At 41.7% G+C, this 15,312-nt stretch overlaps 1 protein-coding gene across 6 annotated transcripts in view; it reads left to right on the forward strand.

Annotated features, from left to right (window-relative positions):
* sand (potassium two pore domain channel sandman) overlaps positions 1-15,312 on the forward strand; it is a 90,823-nt gene that overhangs the window by 72,506 nt on the left and 3,005 nt on the right. For 5 of the 6 annotated variants that reach the window (XM_087342407.1, XM_087342408.1, XM_087342405.1 and 2 more), the window contains 3 exons: positions 10,385-10,644; positions 11,026-11,198; positions 11,482-11,834. In XM_087342407.1, coding sequence (XP_087198533.1) covers positions 10,385-10,644; positions 11,026-11,198; positions 11,482-11,821 — 773 coding nt within the window. In that variant the 3' untranslated portion in view covers positions 11,822-11,834. Of the gene's footprint in view, positions 1-10,384; positions 10,645-11,025; positions 11,199-11,481; positions 11,835-11,936; positions 13,913-15,312 lie in introns of those variants that run through there. The other variant, XM_022081958.2, reaches the window with a different exon arrangement.

Genomic DNA, 15,312 nt, shown 5'->3' on the forward strand with positions numbered 1-15,312 from the left:
TGATGATATTTTGAGTGTATCGAGGCAAATAAGGTAGAAGGTGATATCAGATATATCGTACGTGTAGTCATTCATGTTATACAAGGAATTTAAGCCAACTCGAGTGTTGATAGAACTTAATTGGCTGAAATAGAAACCTCTCTCTGTATCATATTCTACAAACCTGATGATGTTGATTCTGTGAAAGATTTAAGTGATACGAAACGAAACTGTTTTGAAGGAAAACTAAACCCAGAGTAGAAGGAACAGAGGTTGAAACGGCGACAGAATACTGGCTTGTTTGTGCGGTCATTAAAATATAAATATTTCTGAAGCGTAGCAGCGAATTCTCTTGACATATGAAGTAAATGCAGAGACACGAATTATATCGCGGTAAGTTGTCACAGTAACGAGTCTCAGGTTAGGTTTAAGGGTTGCAAGTAAAATTAATCGATGCACTGCTGTAAGAACCGGAACTCGTAATTAGATTTATACAGACTTGTGTGAAAGATGGAGGGTGTTTGAGAACAGGGATGAAGTGACGGGGGGAGGGGGGAGAGAGAAGACTGCAGAATGAGGAGTTTCATAGTTCGTACACCACACGTTATTACGATGATAAAATCAAGGAAGATGAGATGGGCGTTCGAAGTTTTGATTGGAAAGTCTGAAAGAACGGCCTACCCCGAAGAGTGAGGCGCAGATGTGAGGATAATATTAAAGTGTATATTAGATAAATAGGGTGGGAGGTTGTGGACTGGAGGCATGGGTCATGAAGCTCATTGTCTTTACACAATAATGATCCAGCATATCTTCAAGAAGGCAGGTTGCTGTGATAGAATATTTCATTGTTATATAGCTTGTAGTCATTTGAAATGTGCCAGTTCGGCTTGGCTTACAAATTTTAAATTGAGTACTAAAGCATGTTACTCTTTTTTGTTTTGCTGCTCCATTAATACTTATTACAATTTCCTTTGATTGCCACATCACAACTGAATTGGAAAAAAAAATAAATAAAAATAAAATCGATTTGTATTCATGCATTCGCAGAGGCGTTTTCAGCAATTGTACTGACGTGCTATTTTTCAACGCACAATTCTGCCACCTGTGGCAACGACCGTGAGGTCAGCCCTGCGGTCCGTTGACCTCTGAGTGCCTCATGTACTTTGTGTCCCTCGGCGGCGCGGATTATGTGGCCGCAGTACAACAGAATTACTGACGTAGGCAGTGCGTTGGGTGGGAAGGCGTGAAAGTCCATCGGTCGACTTGGTACTACAGGTAGCTGTACAGCCGACAGTGCAATCCATCGGAATCGACGGGTCGTTTGGGAAGTTGAACGGTCACATCGTATTTAACCCTTTGAAGACGACGCTCACGTAAATAATATTTTAAGAATTCAGTCCGTACCGCGAAGAAAACACGACACTTCACCATTGCGAAGATCAGTTGGTTAACGCTGTTTAAGGAATATCTGACAAAATGGCGGCGAAACGAAATCCCCAAAGTAAAGTTGTTCCGCCCCGAATTTCAATTACAATCCAGTGAACTCTGCACCGGACAGTTTCGTCTACGGCCTGTCGAAGAATCGCGACTTTCAGGGAATTTGCGTGTTTCTCCCCCCCGCCCCCCAAGTCCTCTCCCTTCACAAGAACAGCGTTATCTAACGTGGTAACATGTTAAGAGTTTCCGAGTGAGATATCAAGTTAAGTGGTACCGGTGGTGTATAAAGACTAAGAGGACGACACAAGCAAGAAGTGTTCTTTGACCCGCTCTTGTGGTTCGTCACACGAATTTCGTGGACGGAATAAACATGAGACGGGGAGAGCATAGGACCACTGCATCAGCCACAGAACGTCAGAGGTCAGTACGACGACACAACAGCGTGAGGTAACGGATGTTAAGGCAACAATGAATGCGGAGGATTATAAATGCGTATGTACTCGTCGGACATCTTGAAAGTAGAGACCCCTCGGAAGAACTAGGGGCAGATGGAAAAGATGTTAACACGCATCCCAAGAAAATAGAATTTGAGGTTTTCGATTGGATTCATCTGCCTCTGAATATGAATCGATGGCGGAATTTTGTGAACAGGGTAACGAACATTCGGGTTATATAAAGTGCTAATAATTTGGCAAGCTGAGCTGCTGGAGGTGAGTGGTTAGCTTCAGGCTCCGGCCGCTTCACCATCGATGATAGAGTTACGGTTCTCATTGAGTTGGAGAATGGGTGGACCTCAAGTACTGGTCTGTAAATCGATGCTTTGCCGGGAATTGAACCCCGGTCGTCCAACCTGTAGCCTAGCCAGTGTGGAGACACCAGCTGTCAGCCATTAACGGCATGTGACACATAACATTTATGGTTTCCTGGTGCTTTCTGTGATTCGTCTAAGCGGTGAACGCCATCATGACGCACGTCAGCGCCAAACTCTGCTCTTATTGAGCGGTCTGACGTTCTGGTGTTCCAGACAGCCACCGTAAACAGTTTAACGAAGGATCGTGATTGGTTCGCTTGAAGGACACACAAGAAGTTTACAAGTTCTTCCCGCAGCTTACTTAATTGATGTTAGATTAAGTCGCCTTTGTTTAAGATAAGCGCTGAGACACTTAACAATTTTCATCCATTCGTTCAGGATGAGTTTGCTAATCTTCGTGGGTAGATTCTACGTGTCAAAAGTCTGTGGTAAATATACATACCACCCGCTTCAGCAGTCATTATTAATTCATGTTTTTTTCACGTAGATTTAATTTATTTGTTTCGTAGGATTATCAGAATAAACGCCGATTATTTTCATAAACAGCGGTGACGTATTGATCGTTGTCATGGAGACACTCGTCGTGTTTTCTCTGAGGTTCCGACCTGATTTTAACATGGACTTAATTCGCAAAGTTTTTCTTTTCTTTAGTAAAATCGTTCCAGCTCTTAAACCAAGCCCATTGTTTTTCCTAATAAGTTACACGAGCATAAAGTTTTATGGAGAACGAGGCTAAGATGAAGTTGACGTAAGTTCTTGTGCAGGAGGAAACGGGACTGTGAATAGTGAATATAGGACATAGAAAACGGCTGGTTATCAGGGACGGGCAGTGCTGCTACTCGCCCCTTTGTTTAAACTTAAAATGGTGGAGCATAACTAATCCGACAGTGGAAGTGCTGAAAGCGTGTGTTTCTGTTTGGGGTGGGGGGGGGGGGTAGCTGGACCGTGTCTTTCTTTGGCAGTCCAGCAGTTGGCAACCATGCGGAATTTTATTCCAATCTCGTGTGAGAGCAGGAACAATATATTTGCAGTAGCTAATAAAAGGTTAGTAAGACAGCGTTTGTTAATTAGTAATCGTAGGTAATGAAAAGGTTTTCTGGCCGCAAAAATCCGCTTCAAGAAATTCTCTTCATTTTTCATGTGTTTAGTTTATTTCACTTGGGATTAATGTCACTCAAGACTTCTACGATAAAGATTTATATGGTTGCCTCTTCGTGAAAGGTATCCGGTGTACTGTGCGTTGCGTGTCGCATTCAATGGCTCACGGAACTGCAGGCTACATGCAAATTCAAATCCGATTTATATCGAATGAAATGACGATCCAGCAGCGTACGTAAGCCTTCAAGATGTCCGTCTGTGCAGAGTCTGAATCCAGAAGCTGATAATCGCTCGACTGATCAAGGACCTAACGTTAGTTTGTGGAAAAATAAGATTGATTAGCGAACTAACAGAAGCATGCCTTTGGTCTTAACGAAAGAGATTTGAAAGTTCGCACATTTGAACACGATAATGATGATGATGATTTTAATAAATAGGTTGGTAAATTTGTTTGTCGCACGCGTTTACAGTTCCCTCCTTTTCGTGAGTCTTTGACCGCCAATAAGAGTGTAATTGCGACTTGTAAATTTCGCCTGGCACAGAATCGCGATTCTGTACGGATAGTAAAAGTTGAATGAATGCTGCATTGCTTTTTCCAGTTTCTTAAAAATTCTTCTCTTTTCTCTTGAAATTCCATATCGCGAAACCGCGTAACTTATTCAGTCTTCCGTGGTCGAAAGAACATACCGGTTTCGTAAATTTATTCCATTTCGGAACACAATTTTCACCAGGATTTCATCTCGCCATCTGCGATCTTCAATTCAGTTTTCATCATTTGTTTAAATCTGTGAGTTCAGAGAGTTTTTCCGCTCACCAAAGTTATAAGAACTTATACTTAAAAAATTCTGTGCGGTTTTGTAGTCTAATCTAATGACTCTCAGACAAATCCAGCCGAATAATGAAGTAGTCGGAATGAATATCAAAATTCAGACTTCGTTTGAAAATTCTATTAAACTCGTTACGAGGAATATATAAGCGTTATTTCCGACGGAGATCTAGAATTCTATGTGCCAATTGTGCATTGAATAAATTGCTTTGTAAATTATAGCTCGCTTATCCAAGAAGTTCTAAGAACACACAATAGAACTCGGCGTTTATTTAATAGCCTTTTTAAAAGCATATTGAAGGTAAATGTGGAAAAGATTGTGTGCATATGCAACACGCAGTGGAGGCGTATTGAATCCTGGGAGCAAAACTCCACAAGTTGTAAACGTCAGCTTTAATCCATGACGAAAATCGTGCCCTACGAATCTCGTGATGAACCGGTTTATAGACTGAGCTGTCGCAGGTCGTGGGATGATTCGATGACTTCGGATAAGTCGGTTTAACACGCGCGTTGACAGTCTTTTGTTTGCAAGGGGCCTGCGAGCTCTGATGTACGAATCACCGTTTCGTGTGATAACGAAGGCGAAGATGACTGTGGCCTTCTGGGTGTTGACGTCGTCTCACAGGTGGTTGTCGGGGTTTGGTGTGATCGTACCGCATCCCGGTGAACACGTAGGCGACGCGTTCCTCGGAGGAGTCGGTAACCACCTGTAATACCACGTGTCGCCACCCTGAAGAACACGATCGATATTATCACAGGTGTGAGATCCTCAGATTTCTGACGAAGTTAATGATCGGTAACGAAGACTGTAGCTTTATCTACTCCGGCTGCGTCGGATGGATTTGGTCTTGACTTATTTAAAAGTGTTAGCCAAATCCCAAACCGTTGGGGGCGGTCGTCGTGAAGATTTTCGGCTTTTAAATCCCGATAACTTCGATGCAATGCGCCACGTCAAAGGTAGCACAAAGGCTAATGTTAGCATCGCAAGACTGGCTGACATGAGAACGTGGAACGTCATGTAGTCCCTGCTCTCATGGCGTGTCTGTGCGCCTGCGCAAACAGACGCCGAGCTGGCTCTCTCCACCTGATTAACGATGCATTTTATCCGATCGGTTCTGTTTGTGTTCCGGTTTATGTCACGAAATGATACTTTTTTTTAGGTGTTAGCCGTGGTAACGCGGTTAACGTGAATAAATACCCTGGCCTTGATCGTGACAGTAAAGTAAGGTTAGCAATCTGCGGGGAAGTGACGGAGGAAGAGATGGGATACGAAACAGGGACTAATACGCGCGCACACAAATGCACAAAGGGAGTGGCGACGCGTATTGGAGCAAAATACAACCAGTGTACGAAGCCGAATATGTGAGACATATTGATAAACCGAGACGCGACGTAACTCGGGAAATCTGCTTGATATTTATTGACAGAAATGAAGTAAAAAGAACTGCAGGGAGAAATACAAGTCTCAGTTCTGTTCCGAAGAACCGCGCATTTGTCAGAGTGAACGGAATTGAAGGAAACTTTTTTGGGGGGTGGAGTGGGGGTGTCATATGAAGAAGATAACATACGGATACATAACAGACAGACATTTCCCTTTTATAGATTGTTATTTTGTATATACTTCCCCCGTTGGATAAGACATTTCATTTTGTGAAGTTCTGAATTTTTGTACCACCGCGAAGTTTTCCAAAATTGAAATAACTCGTTATTTGTTTACCGTTACTGTTATCATACTACTCTGTATCAGCTGTTGAAGTTATACACGGATTACGAATGAATTCCGGATTTATGAAATTAATTTGTCGTGTTTTGCTTGAAGATTGTGTCTCAGAATTCTCATGGAGAAACCGTGTAAAAGCCATTTCCTGGTTGGTAAGGCAATGAATTAGCGGAAAGAAAATTTATGACGTCATATGCGATGTGGTGCTATGTTATGAAAAACCCTTAGAAGCGCCAGTGAGTTTAAGAAGGGCGAGGCGCTTGAGCAGACATGTTTTCGGCTGTGACGGTTCCCAGGCAGTACCCGCTCGTCCTTAATTCTTTAATGTTGTTTGAGGACATAATCGATATTTGCAGTAATAATTGTACAAACCCATTAATACAATTTGGGAAAAATGCAGAGTTGCTGAATTTTAAAGTAGGTGGTACATATACTTACCACCAAGCTTTAAACCGTTAATAACTTCTTAATTTCAGACAGAAGGGGGTTTGAAGATTGCCGTAATTTGCTGTCCGTTTCTTAATGTGTAAAATTAGTTTATATTTTGTTTGTGGTTACGTCCAGATGGCGTAGGCTACGTTTTACACTGATGGCGTCTTCGCGAGGCTGTTCAATGTCTTCTCCATTTCAGTCTATTTGCGGAGTTCCTATAAATTCAATTACCCGTGTAATGGAGTTCTGTTGTAAGCATTTCTGACGTTGGTTACAGCTGTAAAGTGACTTGCGTTATTTATTTGTTACCTTCGTTTCCTTTCATCATATTCTGATACACAATTTATCAGTTTTCTTTATATTAACGATGCAGTGAAAAATTAACGAAATGTATCTGGAGTATCTTTAAGGATGAAACTTTGCCATTTAAAACTTGACGTATGTATCGTATTTCTTTTGTTTCGAAAAACTTATTTACTTTTTGTGGTTTGAAACGCGAGTCTAGTGCGCTTGCACTACACATCTGCCTTCCAGTGAGTGAGATGTCATAAATACAAGCGAAAGCCAGGGGATTCAGCTTTCGGCTTGTACACTGCACACTTTCAAGGTTCGTAAGTTTGCTTTTCGATATTCGGTTTTTGCCTCCCAAATCTCAAGCGATCGGCAAATAAGAAACGTTTAAAAAAAGAATGCGTGTGTTCGTTCGTGTGAGTTCTGAGGCTTCCGTCACATTCCCTCACCAGATGTCACGTCAGTGTTAACAGATTCGTATATTAAAGTATTTTCAACAGGCAAGTCCGAGGCCATTATAAGTGGCTATGATGTTCCAGGTGGTTGTGGCCATGTTTTGAACAAATGATTTCGTCACAGATACCAACGTTTCGGAGTAAAATCCTGCCGCCTTCTTCACAATTGCCTGAAGATTAAGGCGACATTTTCCTCCGAAACGTCGGTTAGCACATACACGGTGACGCGATATCATAATCCACTAGACCATAATATAAAACGCGAAAATAATATTAAAGTTTACTAAAAAATTTCCTGTCAATAATGATGGAAGAATCAAAAATGTTTCGTAAGAGAAAATTATTTTTATTGAAAGTGTAACAAAGCAACACTAGAAAAATATAAATATTACCTCGTAAGGTTCAAAATAGCTTGACAGCAGGAAATGTCTATCAACCACCGTTGCTTATTATGTGGATAGATACCTGAGTGGAGAACAGTATGTTGGAAGAACTAGTAAGTGATGGACGTGTCAACGGAAGTTGTCTGAGCCGGAGGGAGTGGAAGGAAATAGACCATGGTATTTGACCTAGTTATCATGCGTGGTAACACATTTTACCAGCACGAGAGACGGCTTCTGGAAACATCTCAGAAAAGATTATTAACGTTCCAAGCATTGCCTTCCATATTGAAATATTGAAGGCAGAACTATAATATTCTCTTAAGAAGCAATAAACTACGAGCAGTTTTTTTCTGTATTGCTTTATATATATATATCCTGATTTTTGAACTCTATTTTTGTCAGCCTCCGCCTTCTGGTGTTCAGTATCAGATATTGGGAATGAAAGGAATTTGTTTCTGGGGGGGGGGGGGGGGGGTGCGTTGAAAGACAGATTGGAGGGGCAAACAAATTGTTATTGAAGGCTCAGAATGCAGGGGATTCACCGCTGTCTACAGTTACTGCATTATAAGTCTGCCTAATATGAAATAGAGAACGCCAAAGAAACATTTTTGGAAATAAATTATAACAATACAGAACTTATTTTGTATTGTGCTGGATTCATTATTGCAAATGTGTGTTAGGACACTAAGTAAGTTATTCGCTTTAAACTGATATGTTTTTTGTATCTTGAATTATTCCAGCCTGTTCGACAGGAGATGATTAGGTTGAATTGAAGTGTTAAAAATAGTTTTATTTCGTAAGTCTTGTATCGTTATTATGTCTGTAAATTTCCTTTGTCTACGACGTTTCGGGAGCCACATCTACTCCTATCTTCAAGTGGTTGGTCGTGTTTATACTAACACTTTCATTATTTTTAAAATTATTGATGAATAGTATTATGTGGGACATTTTCCATTGCCCACGACGTTTCGAGAGCCAGTTATACCCTCGTTTTTGGGTAATTTATCTTATTTATAGTGAAAATATTTTATATTTTTAAGAAAATTTGCGGGTATTATAATCGAAATCGGTACCTCTCAAATGCTAAATTCGTACGTTATTCTGTCAGAATAATGACAACAAATCGCCATCACTGATATTTGTTTATATATAATAAAAGCACACAGACTGCGCGCATTGTATTTGCTCTCTGCTGGGTAGTATCTCTACTGTTTACATCCCGTTACAGTAAATTTTTTTTCTGCTATAAATGAGCGTGGAGGCCAGTGGATAACGTATTTTTCCTTCTTGACATTGCGGCTACAGTTTTAATGACTTACTAGTATAATATGTGAGATTAGGCAGTCAGTGCGACACGAGTTCTGCACATGGCTTCATGCGTTCCGCTGATTTCATATTCCATCAAAAAACAAACTCCACAAATCCCACGCTTCATTCTGGATTTTTCTACATGTGAGGGAAATATGTTATTTTAAGGTTTCAAGCCCTTCCCCTGGAAGTTAACGTGTCTGTATAGAGTTCCAGAATTTTCTTTACTTCAAAAATCAATGATACTACGAGGCAGAATATGACAACAAAATGTGGTAACTGTGAAACATGAAACGCGTACAAATATACCGCATAATTGGTGGCAGAAAAACATAATTTATTCGGAATATGTTTTTTGTTTGTTTGTTTATTGCACCCCGATGAAATTCAGCAGTAATTCGGATTTGTTAGTAATCTTAACCCCATAAATCACAGTGGTAATTATATGTACCACCTACTTTAATATTCAGTAACTCTGCATTTTAGTGTCTCGTATGATTCCCAGTGTAAACAGCGATTATTTCCTTAATCAGCGTTAACCAGTTGATCTTTGTAATGGTGAAGTGTTGTGTTTTTTTCGCGGTACGGATTGAGTTTTTAAATATTATTCAGACGAACTATGATTCTCACTATAGGCATCGATTATTTCCTTAAACAGCGTCAACCAGTTGATTTTCGTAATGGTGAAGAGTTGTGTTTTCTTCGCGGTACGGACTGAGTTTTTAAATATTATTCCGACGAACTATGATTCTCACTATAGGCATCGATTATTTCCTTAAACAGCGTTAACCAGTTGTTCTTTGTATTGTTGAAGTGTCGTGTTTTCTTCGCGGTACGGACTGATTTCTTAAATAATATTTAGATGCCTACGCAGTGTATCTGTGGGTTTAGTGTGATTCTCATAATAAATAGCGAATATTTCTCAACGAAGTCTCGCGATGGTTTCTGTCAGTTCAGCGCTGGCATTAGCAGATTACGACACTCTGTATGTTAACTCATTTAGTGGAGTAATAACTCCGAATGCAGTCAGAGGGGAGTAATATGTTAGGCTGGGGAACCCCCTGAAGTGCTGGTAGCGGCAAGTGGCAATTTCTCACTTTGCCACCAGAGGCGTGGTGGGCTGATCGGCTGGCCGTCTTTCAGGAAGTGACACACGCCTCGTCCTTTGTCGTAACTTTGTTATTAAACCGCTCACTGACGGATCGAGCGGGTTATTGCAGCGGTAACGTTCTTGATTAGTTTTTGGCGAGTTACCAGCTACGCTACTTTCATGGTTTTCCTCAGTGTATTGTGGACATTGCTGAGTTAGAACTTGAAATTCGTGTCATTTGATCTTATTTGGTGCTGCATAAATGTTGCATCCCGAAAAAAAATTGTACGATGTGGAAAAAATATGAGCGGACGAAGTGTAGTAGCAATAAGTGCAAACGAGGCATTATTGGTGCCTATGGTGGGGTCTGGCGGAGTCTGCGTGTTAGTTTTCGTGAAGATGTTTAGTTTATTAAGAAATGTGATTGGCAGAGATAATGCTGCAATAAATTGTGTCACTGTTCAACACAAAAAGTTTAATTCAGGGTCAACTTTGACGGACCATAGTACTCGAGTAAGTGTAATGAACGGGAAATTTCTTTTCGTTGTGCACAGGTTATGGCAACATCGCTCCTCAAACGGAGATCGGGAAGGTTGTGACGATCATCTACGCCATTATCGGGATGCCCCTATTTCTGCTGTACCTCTCCAACATCGGCGACATCCTTGCCAAGAGCTTCAAGTGGACGTACGCCAAGTGTTGCTTGTGCTACGGGTGCTGTGACGGAGCGTCGCGACGCCGTGCTTTACGCCGTCACCAGTTGGCGCTTCAGCAGCCGGCGTCAGTTGGCGCTTTCATCGGAGATGACTGGAGGGTGAGAGAAAATTGTTTGCTCATTATTCTTCGCACTTCTTGCACTCACTGGGCTTAGAAAAAAGAAATGAAAAATAATGAAATACTAACGCCGAACAGGCGTTTGTTTTGTGTTAGCGTCGAATTTAAAGTAACTGGACCAGAGAGACATTAGTGTGATCAGTTATTTCACCCAGCTGTATCAACTGCGAAGCGTGTTTGGCGTCTCATTTAATGGCAGGATAATTATTATTATACAGTAAAGTTCAACGTCCTGGTTTTCCTCAGTTCATTCATGTTGATATACCCACTAGTTTACCAAATTTCCCGTGAACGATGACTGGGATGTTTCTCCGCCCGCCTTATCCTCACGCTCTGGGTTGCTAACCTGTGCTGATTGCAGGTGCAGTACGTAGTCGACACTGAGGACGAAGCTGGCGGGGACGTGGCGGTACGCATCGAGCGCTGTGCTGACGGGGATCAGGGCGACGAGAGCAGCAGTAGCGGAGACGACGAGCGGTACGACCCGCAGACAGTGACCGTCCCCGTCACACTGTGTCTCGCGATCATGGTGGGGTAGGTACAACGTCTTCGCTGGTCTGAGATTTGAGGTTCTGACGGTGGTGAATTTGACGTTCTTCTGGGATTTGGGGCCAACGATTCAGTGCCGGGACCCAGAAGGACGACGTCGTCGTCCTAAACGGCGTCGTAAGACGGGAATTTTCATTTCGTATCTTCCCCCCCCCCCCCCCCCCCAAATGCGCCCCTGTTCATGTACCCGTGAGAAACAGCCTTTTAACTTGCAGAGCGAAGTTCTTCGGTGATCCACGCCTTAAGAATAGCCTGTTGTCCGCTGCAGGTACATTTGCTTCGGCGCGGTCCTGTTCTCCGAATGGGAGGGATGGAACTTCCTGGACAGCTCGTACTTCTGCTTCATAAGCCTCAGCACGATTGGGTTCGGAGACATCGTTCCTGGCAAGCGAGTGATCAGCAGCCAAGAAATTCAGCTGAGTTTCATCTTCTGTTCCGTGTACTTGATGCTCGGCATGGCTCTCATCGCCATGTGCTTCAACCTGATGCAAGAGGAGGTGGTCCACAAGACGAGGACCTGCATGCAGGCCCTGAGGTCCATGTTCAGTTGTAAGCGGCGAGCCCAGAGGAATTTCCAGGACGAGGACTTCGAACTGCCCGCCGACTGACGCAGCCTCTGTGGTAAGTGATTTGTCTCGGGCGATTCTCAGATTTTAAAATTTTTGGCCAGTTTTCGAAGGAGTCTTTGGGCCTGAAGACGACTTCCTCATGATTTGTTTTCAGTAGTGTTGCTGGAGCGTCGTCCAACAGTTTCACGACAGAGTGTCCGCTCTGGGGATGTCTTCATGCCGTCGAAGAGAGTTGACGTTTAGGGACTTTCGTCATAGCAATTTTTTTTCTGATTTGTTCAGTTAATCTGATTTTGTTAAATAACTTAATAAGTCGAAACTTTACGTAGTATGAAGGCCAACATAGATGTTATGCAAAAAAATGAGTCGATATGATAAACTAAAGACCTTGCAAAATTAAATGAATTTAAATGAAAAGTCATTTTTTTCCTGGTTCATAGCAATTTACAACAGGATAATTCCCTGGTTTTTGAAAATTAAATCCTCCTGAATAACAGGCCAATGTTTTTATTAATAAATTTTTTTCTCAAAGAAAGCATAACTCATTTCCATTACACAGATCATTTTGTTAATTCTGTTTACGTAAATAATCGCAATTCGTTCTTCAAATCATACGGGACCGGTAATGCCATCTGCAGGTGGAATTCAGAGTTATCGAACATCGAAGTAAATACAAGCTTCAAAGAATTAACATGGCCTCAGGCCATGAGATAAGATTCATAGCCTCCAACCCTTCATCCCTACTGTATCACTACAGAATTAATACAGAGGGTGGTTTTGATTTCCACCCCGCTTTTATTACAACCCTCATCATACCCCTAATGTAAAGTTTTCCTTTCTGGGTAACGTTAGGTTAGGTTTTCATAAGCACTTGTAGCATTATGAATTATTGCTTTGTAACTGTTGCCGACAAACAAACAAACAAACAAACAAAGCAGTGTTATTTGCACCATTTTCCCCTCCTCAGTTCCCCTCAGTTCCCACCCCCGCCCCCATTTCACCTGTATCCGCCCCTGCCGTTGTAATTTGCACCGGAGAGAGATATCATTATTAATGACATAATGCGAGCAGTCTTCTCGGGGTTCTGTCTGCTCGATATTTTCGGGGGGTAAGTCAGCGAAAGTGGGCCGTATCTTCAAGCTCCTCAAATGTCAAATCATCCACAGACGAATGACAGCCATCTCATTATATAAACATCGTATTTTTATGAACTTAATTTACAGATTTTCAAACGTTCTAATATTGAATTATCCTCACTCCTTACGTAGTCAGTCGCCTCCCTTCGTGTCTACGAAGGGCCCGTTCACGTGCGTAACCCGAAACTGACGAGCTGTGTTTACACCGTGGCGAGATGCAAATCGCTTAAATGGAAGGTATTTATTTCGTGTGGCGATATTCACAAAGCACAGAAGGTTTCTTAAGTGGCTGTAAAGAAATGAGTAGGATTTGAGATTTTCACGGCTGTGAGTCCGAAGATGGCTGTCTCATCGCCCTGATGATGGAAGCAGAAAGAACCTCCGAAACGTTGGTAAACTTCTATCAGACTACGCGGCCATCTTCATAAAGGAATTGGTCTCAGTGTCACGATGCGATATCTTAGCGTGTCCTATCAAATATGAACGGGAATCGGAAAGGAATTCATTTTATTTCAGTGACATCAAATGATATTGGTTTGTTTGTTTTTATGTTTGTTTGTTGTTACTTTTTGTCCATGTATTATTCACGTGCTGACCTGTAATTGACCGCTTGTCTGTTGATTCAACACGCGAGTAAATAAACATTTGAATTGAATTAATGTTGAAACGTTTTAGAACGGAATTAAGGTGACCAAATATTGGAACTCGCCCGATTTATGTTCGAGAATTCGGCCTGAAATTTTTTTGTCTTCCCGTATTGTACCAAAAGACTTCGGGGTCAAAATGGGCCCCATTATTTTTATTTCTCGTTTTTCATAAGGAATCATTTACAACTGCGTTGTACTCTTAGCAGGGGGTAGACGTCTAATTGTAATGTATTGGACTGTTACTTCTCATCCTCCACGCCCACTGACATCTAGGTAAAATGAAATTCCCTCTCTCTCTCTCTTGACAATAATTTTGTTATTAATTTCTCGGTGGCGCTGGCGTTAACCCCCCCCCCCCCAATATGTAGAACAGTGTTGTGACGTCACTCCTGTTACCTTTAATTTGTCTTAATTCACCTACTTTTAGCGAAAATTTATTTAAAACTTAAAGTACATAATAATTCAATTAAATTCAATTAATTTATTTACGTGTTTGCCAACAGCAAGAAGCCAATAACAGGCAAACACTGATAAATATATACAATAATAATGAAATAATAAAGAAAAAGAATAATAATAATAATAACAAGAAGCAATTCACTGGAATACATGTATTTTCGAGTGACGTTCTTAAACTGCACACCTCATTCTACTTAAGATGTAGTGGTATTATCTGTGGTGGCGTCTGACGTTTGTAAATTGCTGGAAAGAAGTTATTATGGCACGCTCTGCGCCGTGGTTTATCCACTACTACCGTAGATGACGACGTTTTGCCGTGAAACGCGCAGTACAAACAACGCATTCGTGTAACAATGGCGCGAACACCGCAGCGCAGAATGTTATTTGACCGGCAAATACCTACCGTGCCGTCCCGTTGCATAGCCGAGCCGCGACGATTCGATTGCACTCGACGAAGAAGTAGTAAGTGGATTAAATTCCCTGCCACTTATTTCAGAATCTTTTGTTTGTTTTTCTCCGTCTGGTATCCGAAAGCTCAAAGGTTAAATCAAATATGAAAAACTATAGTTGTACCTGTTCTGTATGGGTGTGAAACTCGGTCACTCGCGTTAAGGGATGAACACAGAACGAAGGTGTCTGAAAACAGGGTGGTGAGGAGAACATTTGGACCTAATAGGGATGAAGTGGCAGGAGACTGGAGAAGACTGCGTGATTAGAAGGTCCATAGTTTTGTTCTTCGCCAAATATTATTAGGGTGATCAAATCAATGAGGATGCGATGGGCGGGGCATGTAGCTCGCATGCGGATCAGAAATATTTTCAAGATTTTCGTTAGGAAGTCTGGAAGGGATGAACCACTCAGAAGACATAGGCGCAGAATGGATGATAATATTAAAATGGCTGTTAGATAAATAGGATTTGGGGCGTGGATTGGATTCATCTGACTCGGGATAGGGAGTGGTGGTGGGGGAGACTTGGTAAACACGGGTTGTCGTCTTCTTGTGTTAAATAATCCGGAAATAAAATATTATAATTGATGTTCATGTAAGGGAAGTGGTTTGAAGAATATAAAAGAATTATTTTGGGTGTTATTCTGAGACGTGTTTTTTCTCTGAGGGGGAGAACGGTGTAAATTAAAATAATTCTAGGCCTTCGCTTACGTAAACGTGATGTTCAACGAGGTTTAGTGTCCCCGGAAACGGTTTGTTTTGAGACACGCGTGAACCGAATTTACGGAACTATGAAGTGCGTTGTGCATCTTATGACCTCTGATACGTGTTTGTTGTCAT

This window comes from Zootermopsis nevadensis, unplaced genomic scaffold (genome assembly GCF_977971745.1).
Source record: "Zootermopsis nevadensis isolate Lab colony 2312 unplaced genomic scaffold, Znev_1.0 Znev_ptg000003l, whole genome shotgun sequence".
Taxonomy (NCBI): Eukaryota; Metazoa; Arthropoda; class Insecta; order Blattodea; family Termopsidae; genus Zootermopsis; species Zootermopsis nevadensis.